The sequence below is a fragment of the Thermobia domestica genome, chromosome 8 (assembly GCF_964235325.1).
Source record: "Thermobia domestica chromosome 8, izTheDome1.hap1.1, whole genome shotgun sequence".
Taxonomy (NCBI): Eukaryota; Metazoa; Arthropoda; class Insecta; order Zygentoma; family Lepismatidae; genus Thermobia; species Thermobia domestica.
In genome coordinates, this window is record NC_137461.1 from 30,987,419 (window position 1) to 31,014,731 (window position 27,313).

Here is a 27,313-nt window from a genome sequence, read left to right on the forward strand (position 1 = left end):
CTGATGGTTGAATTGTATATTACGGTAAATGGAGAAAATAACTGGTTGTATATCATACCGATTTCTCAATAGGAGTGAATTCAATAATATATAAATCCTTTTTACCTGTCGTATACCATTAATTTTTTTTTTAAAAAAATAATAAAAAATTCCTAAACGTAAATATATATTTTTCAGGATTCTGATGTTTCAATTTTGTTTATAATTTTATTTTGAGTCTAAGGATCTATAACAATCCCAGTTACGTTGTGAATGAAATCAAGTTCTGCTGTTATTCTTGTAAAAACTGAAGGAGCTCCTACGTCACAGCCATGGGGTGCTGTAAAAGAACTGATCCCCAACAAAATGGATACATTTCCTCTTCTATAATTAAGTGGTCCTCCAAAATCAGCCTTCAAAGAAAGAAAGAAAAGAAAACTCGAGACAATGCTAATAGGAAATTGTTTTAATTTTAGACCTTAAATTAAAAAGAAAGTATGATATCAAAACGAAACATTTAGGAGTATGATTTTTCTTAAATTTTAAGCAGACCTAAAATAACAGCAACAAATACTTTAAAAAATCAAAATATAGGAAAGCCAATTTATCGGTAAAATTTTAAATTTTAATTCAGGTTATTTTGAAGGTTTGGCTGCCTGGTACATATTTTTAACGTTAAATATAATTGGTCTTCACTCCACTTCGTCACAAAGTGTCACCTAATCTTAGGTTAAGCTTGAAATTTCGCTTTACGAATTAAAAAGTTCTTTCGTTAATGGGCTGTCCAATAATCAAATAGCACACACACGTTTGCAGCTTCAATTTCAAATCAGGACCTAACTTCCATTAAAGAAAATACGTGAGAATGTGGTATAAAGCTAAAACGAACATATCAAATTTTTCCCTCATGTTTGTATGAAAGCTTAAATGTTTAAAAGATATTCTCTGTAGACTTATTCGTCACAACAGAAATATTTTAACCTTGACGTGGGAAAGCGTGAGTACCATGTTATTTATAAGGAGAAAAAGCAGGAAAGGGCTTCATTATTTATTCATCTCTTCTGTGATAACTTCAACATACCTTTTGTTCTTTGGAGAGACTATTAGTTTTCCTTTTGTTATGTGCAAACTTGTATTGATTTTAGTTCAGTACAATTACATTTTAAATAACTGTAATCTTAAATTAACATTTGAACGCTCTTTTTTTTTTTTATTCAATGAGAGCGACTTTTTCGATCGTCTCATGACAATGGATGAATGTTGGGTATATCACTTTGACCCAGAGACTAAAGTAATGAGTAAACAGTGGAAACATAGCAGCTTCCCATCCCCTAAAAAGACCCGTGTGCAGCCTTTTGCTAAGAAAGTTATGCTTTCAGTTTTCCGGAATTGTAAGGGCGTTATTTTTACGGATTACCTAATTTATGGGCATAGTGTGACTGGAACATATTACAGAAGTCTGCTGGAAAAACTTTGCAATGCCCTAAAGAAAAAGTGTCGTGGCATCCGCACCAAATGTGTTCGCCTGTTAGTTGACAATGCTCCCCGCTCATAATGCCCAATCTTGTCCAACGCCTAGGGTATCAATTATTTCCCCATCCTCCATATTCACCTGATCTCGCGCCGTCAGTTTTCTTCTTGTTTCCAGTCTCTGAAAGGAGGTGTTTTTCTTCAAATGCGGAGGTCATTGCTGCAGTGGAGCACCAGTTTTCCAGCCAATGCGATACTTTCTACAAAGAGGGGGTTGTGGAAGCTGAAAGACCGGTTGCAGAAATGTGTTACTTTGCTTGATGACTATGTAGAGAAAGACTAATCATATGTCTGCATTTGACCCTTCTCCCTCAACCATAATGAGGATAAAAACTTATTGACCGCTCCTCGAATATGGACAAAAATAATTTGGAACCTCAATAGGCTAATCATGTTCTGTCTAGTTCACAGAGTTGATTGAGTTGATTTTGAGTTTAACGTCCCGTTCAGCAGTGAGGCTATATGAGACGTGGACCTACTGATTAACGTGGAATCCGAACCACATGAGCTCCTGCCGGGAATCGAACCCGGGTCTCCCACGCCTCTAGTTCACAGAGTAATGCAATTAGCAAGTAACGAATCATTTTATCATCATTAGCTAATCATTTGCCTTGAAAGCCCAGTACCGCTCACAATGCAGTGCTAGCTACTGTCTGAAAAGTGTCAGATTAACTATATTATTTTTGACAACTTTGCTATATATATATATATATATATATATATATATATATATATATATATATATATATATATAACCTGCCTTCTCATTGAGCACTGTTGGCCTGATTACTTCATGTGGACCAGTCATTTTTTTATTCGGCGTTTTATGACATCATAGCTTGTTGATTCCAATCTCAGAAACTAGACGAACAGACTAAAAAGCAGAGCGGAAGACACTTTCGGGTCTTTCCAAAATCTTTCTTCTGTTACACACCTCTCATCTTTTTCGCTCTAATTATTTCTCTTTGTTTTTGCTCTGCCGTAAAGGCGTACTTGATGTCATATTAGCTACATGAAAATTGATTATTTAAGCCAACTAGCTCCTAATAGTAAACTGCGAAGTAGCTCCTAAATTCGGGAGTACAAGTTCAACAAAAAATCAAACCTTAAACTTTGATTGCATATTAAAATTTATATATATATTTCCAACCTGTAACTTCCAAACTCGTGAGCGCTCTACCACTGAACCACTGTGCCCCCTCTTGTAAATTGGTACTTCGCCATAGTCAGACTGACCCAGAGCACCAATGAAGTAAGCGAGCATGAGCACGAGTGATTGTGAGCTTCATTGATAACACTAGTTAACAAAGGTTTTGTTACATAAAAGGAAATACCTGTTCTTAAAGGAACTTTTTGCGCTGAATTCGAATATGCACTCGGTTTTTCTCCATCACGTACGATTTTCCCGTAACAGAGGGATTTTCGGGAAAATCCCTCAAAAATTTCTCTTTTCGTTTATTTTACTCCCCAAGATCTTGTCCCCTTGCATATACTAACATAGAAATTATACCTAAGTATACTTTGATTCATATTTAACAAACCCTCCAAGTTTCGTAATAATCGCTTTATTCTTTCTAGAGAAATAAATATGTTTGTATGTATACTGTGTGTACTGTTTATTGCACCTTATAGTAATGCTTTCAGATCTCTGAAGTTGAGGTAAAACGTTTTGCTTTATTACCACAAACACATATATAAAATATAATACAATATAATTTACAAGTGTGACAATTTACAATAAACAATAATACAAATGTACCAAAAGGTCATGAAAAGACAATCAAAACTATCACAATATATGAAACTTCCATTGGGTTACAAAAACGTACACTACTTCCTTCTTTTGTAAGAAATGTTGCATTCTCTAACAAGACCCCAACAATAGTCCCCCATCATTGAAGGATCCCATCGTCCCTGGTAACTTTTCTCCATTGCCATTATATCTTGGTGGAATCTTTCCCCCTGTTCGTCGCTGAGAGCACCTAGGTTAGCAGGAAAGAAGCTGAGGTGGGAGTGCAAAAAGTGGATTTTTAAAGACATCCTACAACCCAACTCTTTGTATTTCTGTATCATGTCCTGTACGATTTCTGTGTAACTCTCAGCTTTGTTATTGCCCAGAAAGTTGCGCACAACACACTTAAATGCTGTCCAGGCAGCTAGCTCAGCACTGTTTAACTTGCTGTCAAAGCTATCATCAAGCATTAATTTCCTAATTTGGGGACCAATAAACACTCCCGCTGAAATCTTAGCATCACTCAGGTTAGGGAACTTATCTCGCAAATACTTAAAACCTGCACCAGATGTGTCCATGGCTTTGACAAAGTTTTTCATAAGTCCTAACTTGATATGAAGTGGCGGTAGTAATATCTTATTAGGATCTACCAAAGGAGCGTATTTGACGTTGCATTCTCCAGGTACGTAATTCACTCTAGGTTCCCATTCCTTCACTTCATAATGTTTGTCATCAGCTCGGCTATCCCATAAACATAAAAAACATTGGTACTTCGTGTAACCGCACTGCAGTCCTAATAAAATACCAACTACCTTGAGATCACAACATATTTGCCAACAATGGTCCTTGTAATTTATAAGATTTAGCAAAGTTGACATGGTGTCATAGGATTCCTTAATCTTCACTGAGTGCGCAAGTGGTATAGAAGGTTTTTTATTTCCATTATGTAAAAGGACAGCTTTAAGGCTGACCTTTGACGCGTCGATAAATAACCTCCATTCTTCTGGAACGTAAGGAATTCCTAGCTCCGCCACAGGGGTGTAGCCAAGGGGGGGCCCATCGGGGCCGGGCCCCCCAAATGGTTTCCTGCCCCCCCAAATGACCAGCTTTTAAAATATCATAGTAAAATTATCTTGCTTCATTCATTTAAAAGTAATAAAGTTTATTGACAATTAATAACTTATGGTAAATAGTAAGGAGAAATATTGTTTTTTTCCATACCGATCGAAAAATAGTTTAGTATCTCTTCCTTATACCGATTGAAACATAGGATACTTTTTTTTGTGACAGCAGATTACACACTTTACTGCGATTTATATTTGACAGTTTGAAAACAAACGTTTTAACAAGGTACTACAAATACAGCCATAAAACAAATGTATTAAACTGATTTGTAAGTACAGTATATTTTTATATGCTTTAACAAGTGTTTTAAAAGACATAGAGGATGGAAAATTTGGCGAGAAACAATGCTTTTATTCAATTTGGATTTCATTCGCTCTCTCTTTTATTTCTACTCAGTGTAATAAAATAATTATGTTTTTTTAGTCACGAATAATAAATATTTTTGTCAGGAAACCGTAAAGAAATTAAGTGAAATTTCAAAGAAAATCAATCTTGTGTATATAGGTTCTGTATACAAGGTCTTAAATTTAAATATAAAGGTAACAAAGAAAAGTTTTGTTGCTTTTTCACCCACCACCTTCGAACATCGATATGTCACCTAACCTGGAAGATCAAAAATAGTCCCCATCAGCATCGACGACCTTCTGAAAACGTTCTGGAAGGCCATGGAATCCATCGCGGTAGAACTTGGTGGGCCGTGAAACGAAGAAAGTATCAGGTGCATTTTGGACTTTTACTAGGGATCTGAACTGGCGTCCTCTAAGGTGATTGTTCAAAGAATGGAACAGGTGATAATCGGACGGTGCAATACCCGGGGAATATAGTGGTTGCAATATTATTTCCCATCCAAGGCGGAAAATGGTGTCCTGAGTCATCTTAGCCACGTAGGACTTAGCGTTGTCCAGTAAACGAGGACCCATTTGCAATTCAGAAGCGATGGCTCCAGAGTTTTGAGTTTTTGTTGAGCACAGCTCAACTCCTAACACTACACAGTTGCATTGATACTCTGACAAGCTGGTAGCAGTTCCCGATGCACGATGCACCAAACACACAGAAGGACCTTATTCTGGTACAGTGCTGGTTTCGGCTGTTTTGAAATCGATTCATGGGATGCTAACCAATGATGACGGCGCCGTGGAGCTTCGTATAGGACACACTTTTTATCACATGTCAACGCCATGTCCAGAAATGGCTCCGAAACAGTAAATAAACATAGGCGATTGCCACGTTGCCTTCTGGCCCGGAGTCAAAATATGTGAGACCCATTGACCCAACTTGTAGTGCTTCACAAATTGATGGATGTGTTGCCGAATGGTTTCTCCACACACTGAATTGTAGTCCCAGTTCCTCTTTGTACATGTGTTGGTCTTCTGGCACGTGGTGTTTTCGGGTGTTTCGTCATCGTCCTTAAACTTGTTAAACCATCGCTGCAATGTCCGCGTCGTCACGACACTCTCACCAAAGGCCTGGCATATCGTCTGTCTCGCTACAGCGGCGTTTGACCTCCATTTGAACTCGTTCAGCATACATGCTCTTATGACGCTCTGTGGATGTCCTATGTTCCCTCTGTCTTTACGCAAGTTCACAGTGTGTCTGAATTGCCACAACCAGGTAGTATGTTGGATATACCCACACCAACAACTGACGTTCGCCTTTTCTCCACTCGCATTCAACTCACGGTGTGAGATCCAATTGAACACAGACTTCCACGAAAAGGGACAGAACTTTCTTGGTTACCTTTCTAGTTATGCACAAAAGTATAGCGTTTGGTCCCGGGCAGTAGTTCTTGATTAAGCATAATAAAAACTATCTTGAATATAATTTATGGATAATAATAATAATAATAATAATAATAATAATAATAATAATAATAATAAGCTAAAATAGTGTTTTTAGTTTTCTAGAAGAAAACCAAATTTTCCTTTCTTTCAGACCTCAAAAACACTAGCAGCAACACTTTTTTGGCTTTGTACATTGTAGCTGCCCACCCTCAAAAACGACGGGCCCCCCTACCCAAACCTGCTGGCTACACCCCTGCTCCGCCATCAACCCATTTATATCCGTACATACGCACACATTATCTTGCATTGAGAAATAGCTTGGAAATTGAACATGCCTTTTCCTGTACACTGATATGTTCGTTTCTGCATCCAATAAGTTCCACTGCTGGAGCCTTGATCCCAGAAGTTCCGCCTCTTGTTTTGTCAGGTGCAAATCACGGACTAGGCCATTAAGTTCACATTGCCGGATGAAATGTGGCTCGCGAACACAGTCAGGGATGAACGTTGGATTCTTGGATGTACATGTTGATGTCGATGGTTCATCAAGGTCATGATCATCATCAGAGTCTTTTGGCCATATCTCTTCCCAGTTGGTAGGGGGCTCGGGAAGTGGAAGTTCATCCCGTGCGGAATAGGTCTAATTGCGGATTTAACGTTGGGATAACTTATTGTGTATTTGCTTTTTTTAGAATGTCCCTTAACTACTGTGAGACAAAAATAACAATCATCCAGATGGTTGGTGGGTTCTCTCCACACCATTGGTACAGCAAATTTCATGAACCTCCGTTTCCCTTTGGCCCATGCAAGTAAAGTGACGTAGCACGACGCACAAATTATGTTGGGTGCCCAAGTTTTGTCCTGATCTCCCACACGACATCCGAAATATATATAATATGCTAGTTTCACCGATGGCGTGATGGATCTACACTGTCCTTTAACTACAAACTGGCCACACACATAACAAAATCTATTTGGTGAGTTAACACACGAACGCCGTCCTCTTGACGCCATTGTACTGATCACAAACTAAACTTCTGGTCTTAGTTGGGTATAATGCCGTTAAGATCAAACATGAAAGCACTTTTAGCAGCAAAGACAACTTTGAAAGTGAAGTAGTGTTAAACCACAAAACTCCCTCACCAGGTGTCAAGAACACAAGAAAGAAAAAAATGCGCGGGGGGAGGGGGGAAACGATACCGTAGTGGAAAATTCAGACTGCATTAGTTCATTGTTGTCAACAATGAGTCTGTATTCCATTCTTTCTTTCTTTTGCATTCTGTTACATTTGATAACAAATATTGATAACCATTTCATGAACAAAACGAAAAAACTTGGAGAATTGTATATATATGTATTAAGATATACATATACTGTACGTTTAAAAAAAAATATACGTTGGAAGTACATTCTATTTTTTATACACGTTTCTAATTTACAGAGAGCAATACAAGTGTGTTGTTGACTATTGTAAATATTCATTTTTATGTCTGTGTTTGTAGTAATAAAGCAAATCGTTTTTATCCCAACTCAGGAGATCTGAAAGCATTACTATCAGGTGCAATAAACAGTGCACACAGTATACATACAAATATATTTATTTCTCTAGAAAGAACAATTTCTATGTTACTATATGTAAGGGGACAGGAGCTAGGGGAATAAAATATCTGAAAAAGGGAAATTTTTGAGGGAATTTCCCGAAAATCCCTGTTACGGGAAAACTGTACGTGATGGAGAGAAACCGAGTGCATATTCGAATTCAGCGCAAAAAGTTCCTTTAAGATCAGGTGATTTTTCTCATGTAACAAACAAAAAGTTTAAATTTGTTAACTAGTGTAATAGCAAGCTCGAATACTTAGTGAGAGCGAGTCCAATAATGTTTATGAGTGAGTCTCATTGAGGACAGCGAACTCGAACATGAGCGAATCTCAACTAGAGTGAGCCTCATTGAGATTAGTGAGCGCGAGGAAGTGCAAGTCACAACTAGCATGAGCCTCATTGAGATTAGTGAGCGCGAGGAAGTGCAAGTCTCAACTAGCATGAGCCTCATTGAGATTAGTGAGCGCGAGGAAGTGCAAGTCACAACTAACATGAGCCTCATTGAGATTAGTGAGCGCGAGGAAGTGCAAGTCTCAACTAGCATGAGCCTCATTGAGATTAGTGAGCGCGAAGAAGTGCAAGTCTGAACTAGCGTGAGCGTCATTGAGATTAGTGAGCACGAGAAAGTGCAAATCTCAACTGGCATGAACCTAATTGAGATTAGTGAGCGCGAGGAAGTGCAAGTCTCAACTAGCGTGAACCTCAGTGAGATTAGTGAGCGCGAGGAAGTGCAAGTCACAACTAGCATGAGCCTCATTGAGATTAGTGAGCGCGAGGAAGTGCAAGTCTCAACTAGCATGAGCCTCATTGAGATTAGTGATCGCGAGGAAGTACAAGTCTGAACTAGCATGAGCCTCATTGAGATTAGTGAGCGCGATGAAGTGGAAGTCTGAACTAGCATGAGCCTCATTGAGATTAGTGATCGCGAGGAAGTGCAAGTCTCAACTAGCATGAGCCTCATTGAGATTAGTGATCGCGAGGAAGTACAAGTCTGAACTAGCATGAGCCTCATTGAGATTAGTGAGTGCGAGGAAGTGCAAATCTAAACTAGCTTAAGTCAGTTTGAAATTAGCATGAGCGAATGCGAGTCTCTGCTAGCATGAGCCTCCTTGACATTAGTGAGCGTGAGCGATTTCGAGTGTCTGCTAGTGTGAGCCTTATTGAGATCGTTGAGCGTGAGCTGCACTAAGGATGGTGAACCCTGATTGCAAAATTGCCATCTCTTTTGTTAACATTATAAAGCCGCACACTCTCAGATGCGACTGTGATTTATGCTGCCTTTACAATATCAAGCTATACTTATTATTAACTGGACGGTTAACTAATGTAAACAATGTGATTCAAACAAATCACGTGTTTTAAATGGTATTTGTCTTCTTACTTTGCCTAAGGTGTCACGACGCACGTCGTGTAAATAGTTCGTAGTTTTCAATATTTGTCTTCTACTTACGAAACAAGCTCCAACGTTATTTGTTCCATCAGTACATATCATTGACTCAGAAATATTTTGGTACACAAGGTAAGCCTTATTACAAGATTCGGGATCCAAAACCTTTGTGTGAGCTTCTTGTAGGATGTCAGATCGTGGTCCACCATCTAAAAGAAAATACATACCTAGACTAAATACTCTGTATAACACTGTATACTTAACCTAGTTGCTATTTCCATGTATGTTCCTATAAACTGATTTGAGGTTGTAATTTTAAAACGACGACAAATAGTTTTGTTCGAATAGCCAATAAATATATTTTAATATTATAAATATATATATAAGTAATGGATACAAAAAAATAATGCAGTGTCTCTGTTTAACAATAGTTATAACGTAATCAATTACCTTTTATATACAGGATAAGGTAAAAGTCACTTCCACAAAAATCATACTGTTTTGGGATAGAGATTCTCGCCAGAAAAATGTAAAGAAGTAAAGCGGAAAAAAAATGTTAAGACCTGAGAACCATGTTAATCGTGTTATATTTTCCGATGCTGCATTGTTTATTGTATTTCTGGTGCATTACATACCTGTTATACAGTACAGTCTAGTACGGTAAAATTTTGTTGTGTTGTATTGTGCCGAGGCTTAGGGATGAAGCCCAAGTTCAAAATATAACAATTTACGCTATGTGCAAGGAATTTTGGTAGAGCGGTAAACTCCAATGGAATCGCATTTCCATTATGAATAAGTGCGAACATAAGTTCTAGTAGCTCAGATTTAAAACATTTACTTAAAGCTAATTTATTATAGTAATCTCAAATGGCAATTATGAAAGAGAATGAAAACTGATATTTCTCACAGAACTCATAAGAATGGGGATTGAGCTTTTAATATAAATTAAACTCAATGAACTCAAGTTAATAAAATGAAGACTGTTGGGAGGAAGGTAAAAGAAGGTAAGAAGAAATGATTTAAATATTAGGAGGAATGAGCTGTATCCTTAACTGTATTGTTGGTCCTGGCAGAAGGTGTCAACTTCTAGGATGATGAGTGGGAGACTCGGGTTCGATTCCCGGCGGGAGCTCATGTGGTTCGGATTCCACGTTAATCAGTAGATCCACGTCTCACATAGCCTCGCTGCTGAACGGGACGTTAAACTCAAAATCAACTCAACTCAACTGTAGGATGATGAATGGAGTATTCTCGATAATGTCTCACTTCCTGGCTGGAAATTGAAAACTTCAGACAAGATTGACGATATGAATGAAATCTCGTCAAAACTGCCAGAGGATTGGTAGGCGGTAAGTGGATTGCTCTCGGATTCAGGAAGATGTATATTTACACTTCTGGATGGTATCTACAGCAATGAACCTCAAAGCTGAATAGAGCGAAGTCTTCTCCAATGTGAAGTTTACGTTGCTTTCTTCGACGTTATTTAACCAAACTTAATAATGACTGCCCCCGATGATACGTGTCTGCTGTGATTTTGATCAAAAGGGGACAATGACATATGTATTCATTCAACGATGTGGCTGTTGCAATATAGAAAGGATTTGATGAAGATAGAAAATAAACTAGTCTTTCGTTTATTGATTGCCTTAAGAATGAAAAAATGAAAATACAAGTTTTTTCACAAGTGTCTGAGAATGTATCTTTGAAATAAATGTTATGTATCGGTTGAATTGAAAATATCAGTTAATTTGATGTAATTTGCATTTAGGAATTGAAATAAACTGTCCAAATGTTTGTTATTAAATTTTAACACTTTTAGAGCAGTAGCACACATAATTGTGGGTTGCTGCACAGTATCTATAGTTCATTTGCTTGCAATGAATTGAAAATTGACCAGAGAGTAATGTGTTTTTGTGCTATAATGTTAGTGAAAACACAATTAAGAATTTAGCGTCAGTAAAAGCACTATAATATTTTGCTTTGGGATATCTTGAATGATAAGACTTTGGCAAGAAAGGAAAAATATATTAACCCTCACAACCATAAGCGATACTTGAGGGAAAACCCCCTCTTTCCAGGAGCAAAGATTTTTCCTTTCTGATTTTTTTTAGTGATCAAAAATATTGTGATAAATTTACCTCAATTTACGCATAACTATTTTAGTGGCATTCGCATTCAGCATACGAGTATTTAATAATGACTATACTTTGCCCACCCATCGATTTCCTGAATATAGTCTGTACCTGGAAGTTCTCCAAATTTTCGAAAGTAAGGAACCATGATCGTCACTGCATAATGTCCTATTACGCCAACCTACAAAATAGCAATTTACTTCTAACAATTTTGTCTGGAAATTATAAAGAGCAATCAAGGAGGATGTTATTACGTAAGGAATATATTTAATTAGAATAATTATAGTATAAGTAAATATACTTTCAAAATATGAAACTGAAAATCAAAAACAAGCAATTATTTACTTACAATTACGTGAATTTCAGCTCAAGCCGTCTTTCTTTGCGTAGAAACCTCTGGATTACTGCTTTAGAAACAATAATAGGAGCCCGAAACCGTAAGTCTTGAGGATGACCCACTAACGACAAAGTAAATGAAAATTAGGGAAATAAAAAGGCAGAATGGAAAACCGTTCTGTAGCTTAACATCCAGGCTTTTTTTTTTTTTTTATCAACTGACACTTCCAACACAACTTGGATCGAGAAAAAAATTATGTTTTTTTTTTCACCGTACTCCTTACACATATTTTAGGAAGAAGTCGATTGCACCATTAACTTTTGAATTGAATGATATGTTTAGCAATAAAAAAGTGCGTAGATCATACCCCCTCTACCCCAAAAAAGTGTTTTCCGTATTGCTATAAAATATCTGTACATCCACAAATAAATCTATAGACTTGGCAATGCTTGAGACAAGCAGAAAACTCAAGACGTTGATTTCCTAACCAACACCTTGGATCACACAAGAACGAGGTGAGGAACACGAAGCGGATGAACAATAGGAGTCTTCTAAAAACAGTGAAAATTCAGCCAAAGCGTTGCCAACGACTTACTCGCAGAGTTGCCTCCTCAAAACATGACGGAGACCGCACAGCACTTCTCTGTTCTTTTGCACTTCAACAGTTGATTCTGTCTCGTTGAAAATAAAAAAATCCCAAGTTCTGACGATCCGTTTAATTAAATTAAAATACCTTTTCTTTATTTTTCGTGGGTGTTAACACACGACTTGCACACCCAGAGAAGACGCTACTGGTATGCTGACAATTCTCACACAGTAGACGATCTTAAATGGAACATTACTAGAGAAATTAATACCACGCCTGCAGAATTAAAGCATGTTGCTGGTAACGTCATCAAACGAGGTCAACGATGCCTGGATGCCCATGGCCACTACTTCCAGCATCTCTTATAAACAGGTAACTGTTTATTGTTACTATTATCTATTCATTGTTATTTAGTTCATTATTGCTGTTAAAGTGTTATTTGAATCTCGTGGATGAGTCATGCCGGTTTTGTGTAGGATACCCTGTATTATTTAAATAAATCTTGACAAATGCAGACATAACTTAAGTTACATATATGTAACTCATGTCACTCAAGTTACAAATGTGTATGTGATTCATAATTCCAGCCAAAATCATACTTCGTACATTAATTTACCCAAACTTACTACTGGTTTGTCCCCATCCTGTTATTGTTACTTCTGCACCTCCAAAATCGTTATCTACATCAGAATAAGATGGCAGACAGATAGGTCGAATATTATCTGTGGAAGAATTGAAAAATTACACTGTTAGCGTCTACTTATAAAAGTCGTAAGTACTATGTACTAGCAGAAACATCAAACAATTGGACTGCCGAGAACTCAATCCTCGATCCCTGCCAGTTTAGCGGGTCCTATCATTATTCTGTAATCAGTGGTACTTAATCTAAACATAATAATGTAAATTGAAACTATAAAGTAATGGTTATTCAAGTCGAACATATTTTTGTTGCTTCTTCTATTTCAGGTATAGTGCGAATTAATGAATATATAAAGTTAAGTATGCAAGTTCTATTTGAAATATTTCAGAACTGACGTAACACTCTTTCTAAATAAAATTGTAATGTAAAAAGATGAATGTCACTGTAAGAGAGTGTTTCCAAAAGTTTCCGGACTGACAGGCAAAGTTGCCACCTCAGAGAACAAAATTATCGATTTTCGTCTTTAAAATTATCATATATTACAAAAGATGATGGTACATCGTTATGCGCGTTATAATTGTAGAAACAAATATAATACTTAAATGACAATGATATATAATAAATTTATATATTATATATTTAAATGATCAGGATAATGACTCCGATTCAGAGTTCGAAACTGAAGATTACTAGATAAATTTATTATATATTATTACCATTATTAAGTATTATAACAAATATAATACTTAATAATGGCAATAGTATATAATAAATTTATCTAGTAATCTTCAGTTTTGAACTCCAAATCGGAGTCACTATTCTCATCATTTAAAAAAAATATCTTTGTTAACACTACTCTGAACAACAACAATATTTCCATCCCTTGGATACAAGGTTTCTATTTGCCAATTCTCAAATCGTTATTGATTTATTTTTAGGGTAATGACTAATAAAAACCTCAGTATGTGTATTTTATAATTATTTAATGCTCATCTATAATTTACTTGTACATTCAAAAGCTGAAAAAAAAAGCGCGTTCTAAAATTATCGTATATTCACCTGTTATCGCGAGGGCATAATCGTATATAGCATTAAGGCTTAATTTATCATATATCACGATAAATTATTGTATGGTTGGCAAGCCTGGCTGACACTGAAATATCGCTTCATTGATAATAAGCCGCTCATAGCATATAGTGCTACTGGTAATAAGCTGTTAATGGCATATAGTGCCACTGGTAATAAGCTGTTAATGGCATATAGTGCCACCGGTAATAAGCTGTTAATGGCATATAGCGCCACTGGTAATAAGCCGTTCATAGCATATAGCACCATTGGTAATAAGCTGTTCATGGCATAGAGCGCCACTGGTAATAAGCTATTCATGGCATATAGCACTACTAGAAATAAACCATTCACAGCATAAAGTGCCACTGGTAATAAGCTTTCATGACATGTAGTGCCACTGGTAATAAACCGTAACTCTCTGTTTACCTAGGGATATTCTGATTGATCTTCATTTCAATTTTTTGGGATGTTCTTATCAAAAGTAGTGTTAATTTTTGGATGTATTTGGCTAATTAAACTATTGAAATAATAATAATAATAATAATAATAATAATAATAATAATAATAATAATAATAATAATAATAATAATAATAATAATAATAATAATATAACCTTAGTTTGAAAATATTAAATTTTGAACAAACCTGATATTGGCACTGGTTCAGGAAGTGTTAAAATTGCAATATCGTGTTCATTCCAACCATAGATATAATAGGGATGCAGAGTTCCATTGGTGGCATTATATACAAGACCACTTTGATCATCAGACAAGTTGTAAGCACCAACAGTTACTTTCCATTGAGCAGAAAATCTGTTAAAAGTCATATACATTAATACTTAAACATATTAATACTGTATGTTACACATGAATGTTATATATTTACGTACACATTCGTCTATAAAAGGGGTAATTATTTTTTAAATGTTCATAGTATTTAGAATCCATGTTAAACGCGATAAAAAAAAAATGAAATGTTACTATATTGATTATCATTCTGATTTCACACTGAGTTTAATAACTGGAGTGTCATATGTGTGAACTACAAAGAGAGGTATATTTTGCCATTTACAATGAAACTTAATGGGATAAGGCCTGCTATACACTGTAGGATAGATCCTAGGAAATCTCTTACGATTTTTCGTAGAATCACAATGTCAACGTGTGTGGCATCAGATCGCACGTCATTTCCTATGTTCTGAACGATCCTATGAGATTTCTCTTGTTTACAGCACGCTCTACTTCGGAAAGAAAATTCGTAAGATTCCGATTTAAGCGACACCAGGTGTGAGAAAGTGAAAATAAATTTGTTTTCTCACCGCCAGACGTACCAGTGTGAAAGAGCAACAATAATATCCAGTGATGCCAATGTGTGGGGAAAATCCCATATCATCGGAGTTTTTGACCTTATTTTCTCGGAAAGGAATAAAAAGCAGCATATATGGGATTTTTCGAGAAGATCGAAATTGACAGCTTATTCATTTAGATATTGTAAAAAATGACTAACACAAAGAAATTTAATTTTTAATATTACAGCATACTTTTAATTAGTATAACGTGGGAAATTCACACGTAAAATGGGATTTTTTGCCTCTCGACATGGGATTTCATATTGTTTCAGGTTGGCATCACTGAACAATACTCGACAAAATAAAGAGTGGTGCAGCAGGGTGTCTACCAAGCAAGCATAATCAAATTTCCTGACTTTTTTCTGACATTTTTCCTGACAAAATTATAATTTTCGCTGACTCTGTGGTTATCCATTTTCTTAGTATAACTCGTGAAAAATAACATATTTAAAGTGAACTGTAAGTTATCATCATTGTTTATATGCTTATACAATATTCTACAAAAGTACAAACGAACCAATTCATTTATCTGTAATTTGTGACTATTTTAGAGGCCTCGCTTCACCCCCTCACAGCCACCCTTTCCACTCCTATTTATTTTTATTATTTAGTCATCACACCATAATAGAATTTAAATGCAAAAACTTTTGGAAATAGGTTTACCTATACAATAACTTTCTTGTTTATACAGATGGTTAACTTAGACCATTATCACAGACGTAATACAATTTTCTACATACATACATATCTATCACTGAGTAGTATTAAATGTTCACGAACAAATATACAACCTTAAAACTGTATTTAAATGCACTTCACAACGTTAGTCAGATTCTTTACAGTTTCTGCAACACTTCTATCTGGTTGTCTAATTTAACAATCTCTTGGTCAGTGTTTTCTTGAAGTTTGGCTTTCTTAGCTTCAAGTTTTTTGATTTTTTGAACCGTTCGTTTTCACTCTGATTGTTCGTCCTTCAGTTGTTGCTTGTGAAGACGACTTTCTGCTAATGCTTCCTTTCTTTTTTGTGATGCATTTTGCACATAATGTATCATGGGCTTCGTAATTTTGATGTTCAGAATGCCTCCCAATTTAAGAACACTATCATACACTAGACGTTCTGCAATAAGTGACACTTCTTGAAGATTAGGTAATAAGATATCTCTGTTTACTGAGAAGCCAGACTCAACAGAGGCGTTTCCATGAGATATAATAAGGCATTTCTTCACAAAATGATACAGTTGTATATATTCCTCTTTGCCTTTGAGTAGTTGTGAGTATAACTGATCTAACCTGTCTGCTTTTCTTGAAAAGGACTCGGTGGACAAACACCGTGTGCGTGGGTTTCCTCGGGGTTCTCCCATTTCCTCCTACTTTCTTCATTCCACCATTTCACTCATTACTCATCATCACCGTTTCCTTTAGCATAACCGGCATAACGTGGGACGTAGAACTTAAGAATTTCATTTCATTTCATTTGGAAAGGACTCCAAATTAACTTTCAAGGTTGGGGCCTACGAAAGATGTGTATTGCCTCTTTACTTCATCTGCTGTAATTGCTGTAATTTGCTGTTTTGAAACGAAAACTTCAAGAGCAACAGACAATCTTTGTACTGATAATGTTGGTTGGGTAACGATAATTTCAGGATTCAAAGTAGTGAGTCCTTTGGCTAACGGATATTTCAGGGGACTACGATCCTTAATCTTACCAACCAGAGCTGCCAAAATGGTGCCGCATTCCTTACAGAATTCTAAATAGGAAAAAATAGGAAAATACGACAGCTGGGAGGCCTGGGTTTCTGATAGCGTTATCTAAGTAACCAAAAAAAAAAAATCAATTTTAGTTGGGTTTTATAGGAAACTAAAAAAGTCTTTCCCATGTTATTTAAGTAATTTACTAGTACTTCTGGTATCAATACTGATTTTTACAGAGCAAAAACTGTAAGAGATATCATGAGTTGCTTTTTTCTTTCTTACAATCGATTCACCGTCCCAAGAATAGCTTCTATCTACTCTTTTAATCCTGTATTCAAACCAGAAGTAGATAAAATTAAGGTTTTTTGTTTTCCACTATTATCGCCACAGAGCAAAAACAGTAATGGATGACGAGTAAAGGATTTGTAATGTGGTTTCAACGTTTTCGAATAACAGATTTTATCTTTGATCTTATTCCTCTATTACAATCAGTAGTTATAGATGTGCTACTTCTAGTTTGAGTATTGAATTCATGTAGTTTGGAAACCTACACTCTGAATCGAAACTCACTTGTGTTAGTGTATTTTTTTAAATACTTGTAAATACAGTAGGAAGTATGAATAGCGGAAGTAACCATCAAAATTCCTGAAGCATTTGCTTCCTTTAGATCTAAATGTGTCAGTTGACTTACGTAGCTGCGTATCCTCTCGTGAGAACATGTTGATCAGAGATAAGAACCCCTCCAAAGAAAACCTCCATACTATCAACTATGGCTACTTGCCATGGGTATTGGTTTGGTGCAGCCTGTGTTCCGCCTGAGATACGTGATGATGGATTTGAAATTCCACAGTCTTCTGTAATATACAATATCAAAAGAGTTAGTGTACAGGCACGTAGCCAAAGGTGTGGTCCGGGGGGTCCGGACCCCCCCTCTTCGAGACCAGAAATGAAAAAAAAAAATAATATAGGATGAAACAAAATGAAATGAGAAAAAGAAGGATCAGCGTTAAAAATAAACTAGAGGAAGCTTTTGGTTACTCTTTCTTATGAGGAGATTTGTATTACTTGCAATACATGGTGGTGAGGTGAGCGAGATGCCCTGGAAGAGTCGGAGAATTTGAGCTTTCTAGAAAAGTTATGGAATTCTCAGAATTTCTGCTACTAGTCAGGGAGATTTCAAACTTCCGAAAGCACTCTTTTTCTCATCACTTTGTGTAACAGCGTGGACATTTTTTATAATAATTTTTCGTCATCGCATCCTTGCAGTATCAAACGTTTTATTTCAAAAACAACTTTCTACTGCTTCTTTAACCTGTCATTTGGAACAGACAGTAGTTGACGGAATAATAAAAACAAAAATTTAGATGGAAAAAAAGTTCTGTTAATGTTGGATTCAACAGAGAAAGTAACGCAGATATTGTAAAATATTTTATTATTGGATATGTAATTTTTTTATATATATATATAATAGTTGAGGTCAAAATGAAAGGAAAATTGTTATATTTGAATAAACAGAGAAAGGACGTAAATATTGTATAATCTTTATCAATACTTTTTTTTATTCTTTTACACGAGATTTCTTCATAGTTTGTTATTAAAACACTTACTAACATATCCTCATTTTATTGTCATAATAAACCAATAAGTGTTGATAGTAAACTAGTTTAGATTGATCGAGCTCCTGGGCCTTTAGAATTTCATGTCACGCCCCCCCCCCCCCTGTTACGAAATCCTGGCTAAACGAAACAATATATGTTCCAGTAAAATAGTTCAGAATTATCGAGGCCCTGGTGTGTTGACTACAGTATTTCATGTCACGGACTCCCCCCCCCCTTCACGAAATCCTGGCTACGTGCCTGTAGTGTACATGTTTTCCTTTAAAATATTCAATTATTCTAAAATGCAATATGTTTAAACTGTTAATTTTAAATCTCCTTTCTAATGAGTGTTCTAAGAAAAAAAGAAAAAAAAGAGGAAAAGAAAGAAATTATGTATACAAACAAGCAGTAGCAGACCCAGCTTGGGGCCGAGGGGGCCTGGGGCCCTCTTTTTTGAGAGGCAAAAGTAATTGAAGCTATTATTTATATATTTTCGAAAGTTTATAGTAAGCGTTGCATTTAACTCTTTATTGGAAAACCTTTGAAACGTTACATGCAGTTTGAGTTGCAGTTTTTTCTTTCTATGCAATGTGTAACACAACACTTAAGGTCCATAATGCCAACGTCCAACCTAACCATAATATTTATCGGGAGAGACTTAAGTTGGAAACGTTTGCAGGACCCATGAAAAATTGTAATCTCATGATACACCTCCATAGTCTGGATTATGGCTGGCACCCTCAGTTTTTATCTTCTAGATCCGCCACTGCAAACAAGTTGTTGTTCTGTTACTGTTATAGCGTTTCACTCACTTAACATTAATTTCTTGAAAATTTGAATTTCTGGAAATGGGTAACATGTATCGAATTTTTCACTTATATCAAATCCACCCCAATAACATTTTCTAGAGGCGGAAAGTAGACATAATGAGTCATTAAAATTCGTAAAATCAGTGTTGTCAAGTTTTTTTTTTTTTAAATCCTACTCAGGAAATAGTTCATAAAGAGTTTGATACTCAAAAATCAACCACCAAAGAACGAAACTTGTATTTTGGTACTTAAAGAAAGAAGATAATAAAATAACGAACGTGTGAATGAAAGAAAGAAAAAAAAATTCTTGTGATAAACAATCAACTTGCAAAGTATTCTACACAAAATGTATGACGAACGAAGTTAGTTTAGATATTTAGAATTTAGATTTCCGGACTTTCGGCATCTATGGTCATTTAGCCCGTCACGTATGAGGGATTCCTCCCTTCCTTTCCTCGGCGAGCACACTATCCGGGGACAGGGAAGGAAGAAAGTGGCCTGGGATCTATAAGTTAGGTACCACCCCAGCATTTGTCTGGTGTGAATGAGGAAAACCCAGGAAAACCTCATTCAGGATTGCTGGCCTGAAAAAGCTTTTTACACTACACAAAACTTGTTTCGCTTAAGGAAATACTTATTCACGAACTATTTTGTATAAATGGAAGACCGAATAGTTTAATGTTCATATCTTGTTACTGACAAGGGAAGTATGAATGAGCTCATATCGAAACTTACCGTAAAATTTCACTCAGAGGAAGTAAGTCCCACAGAAAAACCACACTCAAAAAAACAGCTGCGTTTTCGAAGTGTAATTAACCAAAATGGCAGATTGAAATGTCGCGTATCCATGTCCACAATTGCACAATACGTTCAGTACCACACCTTGTAAACGGTCTGCTAATAATAAAAAAAATCAATAACAATAATGTGGGTACATACTGTACCTAAGAGGAAGTCGTACGATAAGGTGAACCTTGACAGCAGCCATCTTGAATTCAGGCCAAGTTTTGTAAATAGGAACAGGGCAATATGATACATGATTTTGGGCTAGAATTTAAGCGGAAAAACAATGGTAGTAATAGTTTTAAGATACGTGCATTTGGTAAAAAGTTACAGGCATATTTATTGTGTATGTTTCCATGTGAACAACTCCCGAATGAAGCAGCTGTCGAACAAATTGTGAAATACGAAAATATAGGAAATACTCTGATCTCTGTATTTTCCCAATTTGTTCCAAATGTTGTTGAGCAAAGCTATACACTTGTAGGAGATTAGTCGGCAAATTTGGTCCAAATTGGTTGAATAGGGGCGGGGATAGACCAGATAATACGAAAATTTAGCCAAAATCGCTGATAACAAAATCGTTATATTAAATTCTGTATGTGCAATTTTCCTCTGATCTGTCTCATTTCTGCTTTCCTTTCGTCCATCATTGAAATATATTGTGGAACTATCAAGTAGAAGTTACATTTCAAAAGCGACAACTTATTTTTGGACAGCTGTTTCATTTTTGAGTTATGCATATGGAAACATACACAATAAATATGCCTGTAGCTTTTTATCAAATGCACGTATCTTAAAACTATTACTACCATTGTTTTTCTGCTTAAATTGTAGCCCAAAATCATGTATCATATTGCCCTATTCCTATTTACAAAACTTGATCTCAATTCAAGATGGCGGATTTGAAGATGGCTGCTGTCACGATTCACCTTACCGTACAACTTCCCCTTAGGTATAGTATATATTCACATTGTTGTTATTGACTTTTTATTATTAACAGGCCGTTTACAAGGCGTGATACTGAACGTATTGTGTAATTGTGGACATGGATACGCGACGTTTCAATCTGCCATTTTGGTTAATTCCACTTCGAAAACGCAGCTGCTTTTTAGTGTGTGGTCTTCCTGTGGGACTTCCTTCCTCTGAATAAAATTTTACGGTAGGTTTTGATATGAGCTCATTCATACTTCCCTTGAGAGTCAATCCATTCTAAGCGATCAAGCATGTGCCGCTCGACCATCTCCAAAAAATCTAATTTTTTCATGAATGTTTATCCTATATTAGGGTACTTCAAAACCACAATTAATTAATTTTTACAGCATCCCATGGCGACACAGAGGCTGGCGCCATTTTGCGTTTTTTCGATTTTAAGCATTTACCTTGTTTTGAATATCTCAGCATGTATTTGTCCTACCAAATTGAAAATTGCTGAACGTCTCCAACTCGTACAGAGCTAACACTTTGATCTCTTAACATTTTTTCCTAAAACAACTTGAGGGGGGTGAAATCAGGGTCTGCAGTAGCAACATTTTTGGACATTAAAGACATGTTTGGGAAGAGGAAACAACTGACGTAGAGGTCTGAATTTGTGTGTGCATGTAGTCCGGGGTCATAAGTTAATACACAAAAATTTACAGACCTGTAGCTGCTCCCAAAGACCTGAAAAAATATCGTAAAGTTGAGGAATTATACCAAATTAGCACATTTCGCTATCCAATATCTCTAATGGGCCTGGATAAAAAATCTGAAATTTTGGGAATAGTCAGTCGTTTAGCATATCATAACACACAAAAAAGCGCGTTTCGTGTTTTTGGGCAAGGGGATCAAAGTATTAAGTACTGATCATGCTCTAGGAGGTGTTTTGTTCATAAAATCTTTTTTGGACATCGAAAACATGTTTCGGAAGAGGAAACAACTAACGTAGAGATCTGAATTTGTGTGTGCATGTAGTCCGGGGTAATAAGTTAATACACAAAAATTTACAGACCTGTAGCTGCTCCCAAAGACCTGAAAATAAGTCGTAAATTTGAGGAATTATGCCAATTTAGCAGATTTCACTATCCAAAATCTCCAATGGGCCTGGATAAAAATTCTGAAATTTTGGGAATAGTTAGTCCTTTAGTATATCATAACAGACAACAAAGCGTGTTTCGTGTTTTTGAGCAGAAGGTGGTCAAAGTATTAAGTAATGACGTTTACATTCCGCAGTCTGTATTTACAGCAAGTAAGTGTTTACTGACTTGAGAAAGTAGATCAAACGAAAGGACAAGTCTTTTGCATGAATTGACAGTTAAAACAAGAATAAAAATGATTATCATTGATATAGCAAGCAACAAGAGCAAGGAGTACTTACGGACTTTTTGTCAAGGGTGCATTTTGACTTTCCTGGCCTTCTGCTGATAGCGGCATTATTCACCAGTGCTGTTGTGGGTGTGATAAGACAGTGTCACAACTAGAGGAAAGAAACGAACTTAAGAGTCTTGACTGGAATAACCATTCATCCTACTTTATTTTACTTCACAACAACAAATTTTTAGTATATTTTACGAACAAAACACCTCCTAGAGTATGATGTCATTACTTAATACTTCGACCCCTTCTGCTCAAAAACACGAAATGAGCTTTGTTGTGTGTTATGGTATGCTAAACGACTAACTATTCCCAAAATTTCAGATTTTTTTTATCCAGGCCCATTGGAGATATTGGATAGCGAAATGTGCTAATTTGGCATAATTCCTCATCTTTACGATATTTTTTCAGGCCTTTGGGAGCAGCTACAGGTCTGTAAATTTTTGTGTATTAACTTATGACCCGGACTACATGCACACACAAATTCAGACCTCTACGTCAGTTGTTTCCTCTTCCCAAACATGTCTTTAATGTCCAAAAATGTTGCTACTGCAGACCCTGATTTCACCCCCTTCAAGTTGTTTTAGGAAAAAATGTTAAGAGATTAAAGTGTTAGCTCTGTACGAGTTGGAGACGTCCAGCAATTTTCAATTTGGTAGGACAAATACATGCTGAGATATTTAAAACAACGTAAACGTCTAAAATCGAAAAAACGCAAAATGGCGGTAGCCGTTGCGTCGGCATGAGATGTTGTAAAAAAAAATAATTATTTGTGGTTTTGAAGTACCCTGATAAAGGATAAACATTCATGAAAAAATAGATTTTTTGGAGATGGTCACGCGGCAATTTTTCTTTTTTCTCGATCACTTTGTATGGATTGACCCTGCTGTATTATTATTACCTTGTAATAAGTTTAACGCGCGAAATGCAAAAGCGAAATGACATTTTCTGACTCTCGAGGTTAGATTTTATAACTTCTCAGATTGGCATCACTGCGTGTTGGTGGAACCGCTCACCAAAATCTATCAACAGCGAGAATGCTACATTAGGCGTGCTCCAGATTAGGAGCTGCAAGGCTTTTTCTAATGCGCATATATGTTCCAAATTTTTGAAATTAAAAGAAAAGTAGTTTTTTAAAAAATTAAAATTTATTAAAAACCGACAATTTAAATCCATTAATGCGCTATAATCTATGTTATATAACCCACTAATTATAACTACAATATTCAATAAAGTTTAGATTGAGTGATCCAATCTTACTTACGAACGACTTTTACATCGTTTGTGAAACCATATTCATCATCTCCGGCCATAAATAACTGCTCCTTCTTTATTTTTGGGAAATGTTTGCCCTTGGATTGTAAAATATTTCTTAACTTATTTCCATGTGGAAGTACCTAGAACAGATAGCTAATTTTATCAAGTTAAATCAAATCAATATTTTATAATCATTTAAAAAAAAAAACTCGTGAAATTTCATTGCATTTAAGGAACTCAGATTTACACTCCCCCACAAAACGACATACAACATTGATTGGTTTTAATTCTAAATAGTCCGAAATTATGTTACCTTATCTGTCCACTGTAGATTTTAGCTTCGAAATTATGAAATATATAGGGATGAAATTGTATAATCTATTGCCACCTAGAGTGAGAGAAATGGAGATTAAAAATTTTAAATGTTTTTGTAAAAAGTGGCTCTTAGAAAAGTGTATATACAGTATTTCAGAATTTACGGAAGAAATTTCAGTATTAGAATAGAAAAGTAGTACTAGGTAAAATATAAAATATTGTATTGATTAATTAAAATTGTAAATATTATATGTACGCAAACTTAAATTTTGACGTTGTCTATTACATCATCATGTTGTTTAACGACAATAAATAATTCTTATTCTTATTCTTATTCTTATACGTATCACACAATTATATAATTCTAAGTACAAGGTATATGAGAAAGGAATTTAGAACTTTGAAAACATATTGATTTATTTCTTTAGCTTACAGACATGGTTTTGATGTCATTTTGTAGTAAAATAGATCAACTTTTCTTATCTTATACCTAAAGAGGTTCATCAATAATCTTTTTAATGAACTCTTCATCTTCATCCAACAGATGTAGAATTTCCACACAAAATTCCTTACGAGCAATTTTACCAGTGTCTTTTAATTCTTGCACCATTTGTAATTTGTATGGTTTGAGATGCAACCGTTTTCTCAACACACGCCAAACTGTCATCTATGGGGCGCCCCAGCTATCGAGAAGTACGCCGGGTTGATTTTGCAGGACTGTTCACAAAGCCTTGTCTTACTTGCTGTACAAGATCTTCAGACGTACGGGGACGACCTGAAGATTTGTTGTGTCTTACCGAACATCCAGTTTCAATTAAACACCTGTGCCACTGATAAATAGTTGGCCAACTGGGAGAATCTTTACCATACTTTGTACGGCAATTACGTTCCACAGTTGTCGCAGACTTGGATTCTTCAAACCAAAACACAACAGCTAGCACGCTCGGGACCAGTAAAGGCAGCCATCTTTGTTGCAACTACCCCTAGCGCTTGCAGGGGCTTGTTTCTGAACTAATGTACTACGTGAGTCAAAACTTGTATTTTGCTACAAAACAACACCAAAACCATGTCTGTAAGATACGTGAATAAATCAATATGAGTTTTTAAAGTTGTATATGTATGTATACACCTTGTATATGTATGGATTATAACTACAGCAAGAATACCAAAATGGATTAAGAAAAAAAAAAAGAAACTTACTGTGAAGAATACAGTTGCTGATAGAATTAGAAGTAAAATTTTCATATTGATACTGTTCTAAACAAAAACGTTATTTGAAATTTCTCTTATTGTAATATTATAATCATTAACATGAAACGTTTTGTGGTTTCTAGCGCCAATTAATTAATATGTTGTTATTGTTAATTGAAGGTCAATAAAATTTTACGGTGTTAAGTGCTTCCTAATCTCGTCAATCAGCTGTTATCTAACTTTTATCATGCTTGAATATGGTCAAGGACGTGATAAGCAGAAATACGTCTGATAAGCAAACATTTGTAAGCGCAAATAAGGCTTATTGAAGATTTAATAAATAATAATAATAATAATAATAATAATAATAATAATAATAATAATAATAATAATAATAATAATAATAATAAAGTTTATTTCATCTACAAGTGCTAAGAAATGCGTTAGCCAAGTATAACACTGTAAAAGATAACTGAATATTTGTGCATAATACAATTGAAAAGCTTAAAATTCAATGTTAGTACCATATAAGAGTGCAACTGTAATATTTTTACAACTGCAAATGCAACTGAAAAAAAATATCTTTTAGCAATATGAACGTGATACTGTACCAAAATTTTCCAAACTCAAGGCCAGTCCTCCTCAATCCATCAGCTTATTAATCGTAGGCTAATACCTCGAGATTAGTTGATGCATCTCATTTGATTTAGAAAACGTTAACGTTGGACATTGTATCATATAGTGTGATAACTTAAGTTTCGAGGCATTTTGAATCAGAGATTGTGTAAAAATTGGAAATATTCAGAATATGCATCCTGGTGGTAAGTCTATACTGGTCTGTGGAATTCCAAGGCCTAGCAGGCCCGAAACCAGTCACAGAGGTTTGGGGTGGGGGCCTGAATATGTTAGGGGGGGAGTCATTAAACATTCTCTTACCAATTAGCTAAATTGTGTTGTTTTGTATTAATAATAGCATTTTGTGTTAAGGTCTGGAGGAACCACGAAAAGTTTAGGGAGGGCCAGCCCCCCTTTGGTTGTGGGCCTGAGGCCTAATAGATGAAATTGGAATCTATTTTGAAAAATGCAACATATAAAAATCTCACTTGATATTCTTTCTGTTAGTTATGTTATTCAGTGGATATACAGAGTATCCATAGAGTCCCGGTACTCCTGAAAATAAGTAACAAAGTACTAAACGTACGTAAATAACTACACGAAAGGAACTAAATGACACGAACAACTATGCTTTTGGGAAGTTTTATTGAGATAGGAAATATTAAGTGTTCAAAAGATCAGTTTGTCGACCGTCATTCTCATGGCAAAGGATAATTCGCTGCCAGGTTCTGTGCAACATTTTGCGGAGCATTGTAGGTGTAATTTAAGTGAAAGCTTCTTTTACAGCTTCTGTCAGTTTAACAGTGGTATCGTAACGATTTTGTGCAACGATACCTTTTATGAACCCCCATAGCGCATCATCACATGTGTTGAGGTCTGGGGTTCATGGTTTCTTTCATTCACCCAACAACTTAAATAACATGTTCTTCAATATTGTAACTGGGAGTATCAGCCATTGTTCACACAATCTGAAACAATGGAAAACCTTACTTTAGCATTTATAAAGGTGTAAAGGGAAAATTTACATAGGCATTTATCAAGGGGTAACGGAACTTTATGGCCACCCTGTAGTTTGTATCATTAGGTAGAATTTACCTATAGCCATAATGTCTCCAAGATTATTGAAGCATTCCTCCTGAATTGGACATTCAAAATACCCTTCTGTTCGGGAGAGTATATTGTTATCGTGTGACCTCTCCTTACCGAGCGAAGTAGCTCAACTGCTAGAGAGTTGGCTTTGCATTCAGGAGGTCGTGGGTTCCAATCCTGCTGCCGACCATCCTGACTGGGGTTTTCCAGGGTTTCTCTCAATCTACCAGACAAATGCCAGGATGGTACTTACTAAACAGGCCCTGGCCGATACCTTCCCCAATCCCTTCCATTGTTGTTGTTGTTGTTGTTGGATATCCAGTATAAAATGGCCTCTGAGCTGATCTGGTGATTGTTAAATAAATAAAAATAAA

General features: G+C 35.9%; 1 protein-coding gene across 1 annotated transcript; it reads right to left on the minus strand.

Annotated features, from left to right (window-relative positions):
- Nucleotides 1-147: 147 nt before the first annotated feature.
- LOC145691605 (brachyurin-like) lies at nt 148-25,379 on the minus strand. The gene is made up of 7 exons (XM_081767009.1): nt 25,245-25,379; nt 23,737-23,869; nt 17,625-17,787; nt 14,539-14,705; nt 12,812-12,907; nt 9,194-9,339; nt 148-392 (listed from the first exon to the last, which is right to left on the minus strand). Exons 1-7 carry the CDS (start codon nt 25,287-25,289, stop codon nt 219-221), a joined length of 924 nt encoding a protein of 307 aa, XP_081623135.1. The 5' UTR covers nt 25,290-25,379; the 3' UTR covers nt 148-218.
- Between the last annotated feature and the right edge of the window lie 1,934 nt (nt 25,380-27,313).

Excerpts from the sequence above, each read along its gene's own strand:
- LOC145691605 (XM_081767009.1), bottom strand. The coding sequence starts at position 25,289 with ATGAAAATTTTACTTCTAATTCTATCAGCAACTGTATTCTTCACA. Across the intron at positions 23,870-25,244 it reads CAGCAACTGTATTCTTCACA|GTACTTCCACATGGAAATAA; the intron begins GTAAGTTTCTTT and ends TATCTGTTCTAG. Across the intron at positions 9,340-12,811 it reads AGGATGGGGACAAACCAGTA|ATGGTGGACCACGATCTGAC; the intron begins GTAAGTTTGGGT and ends ATTTTCTTTTAG.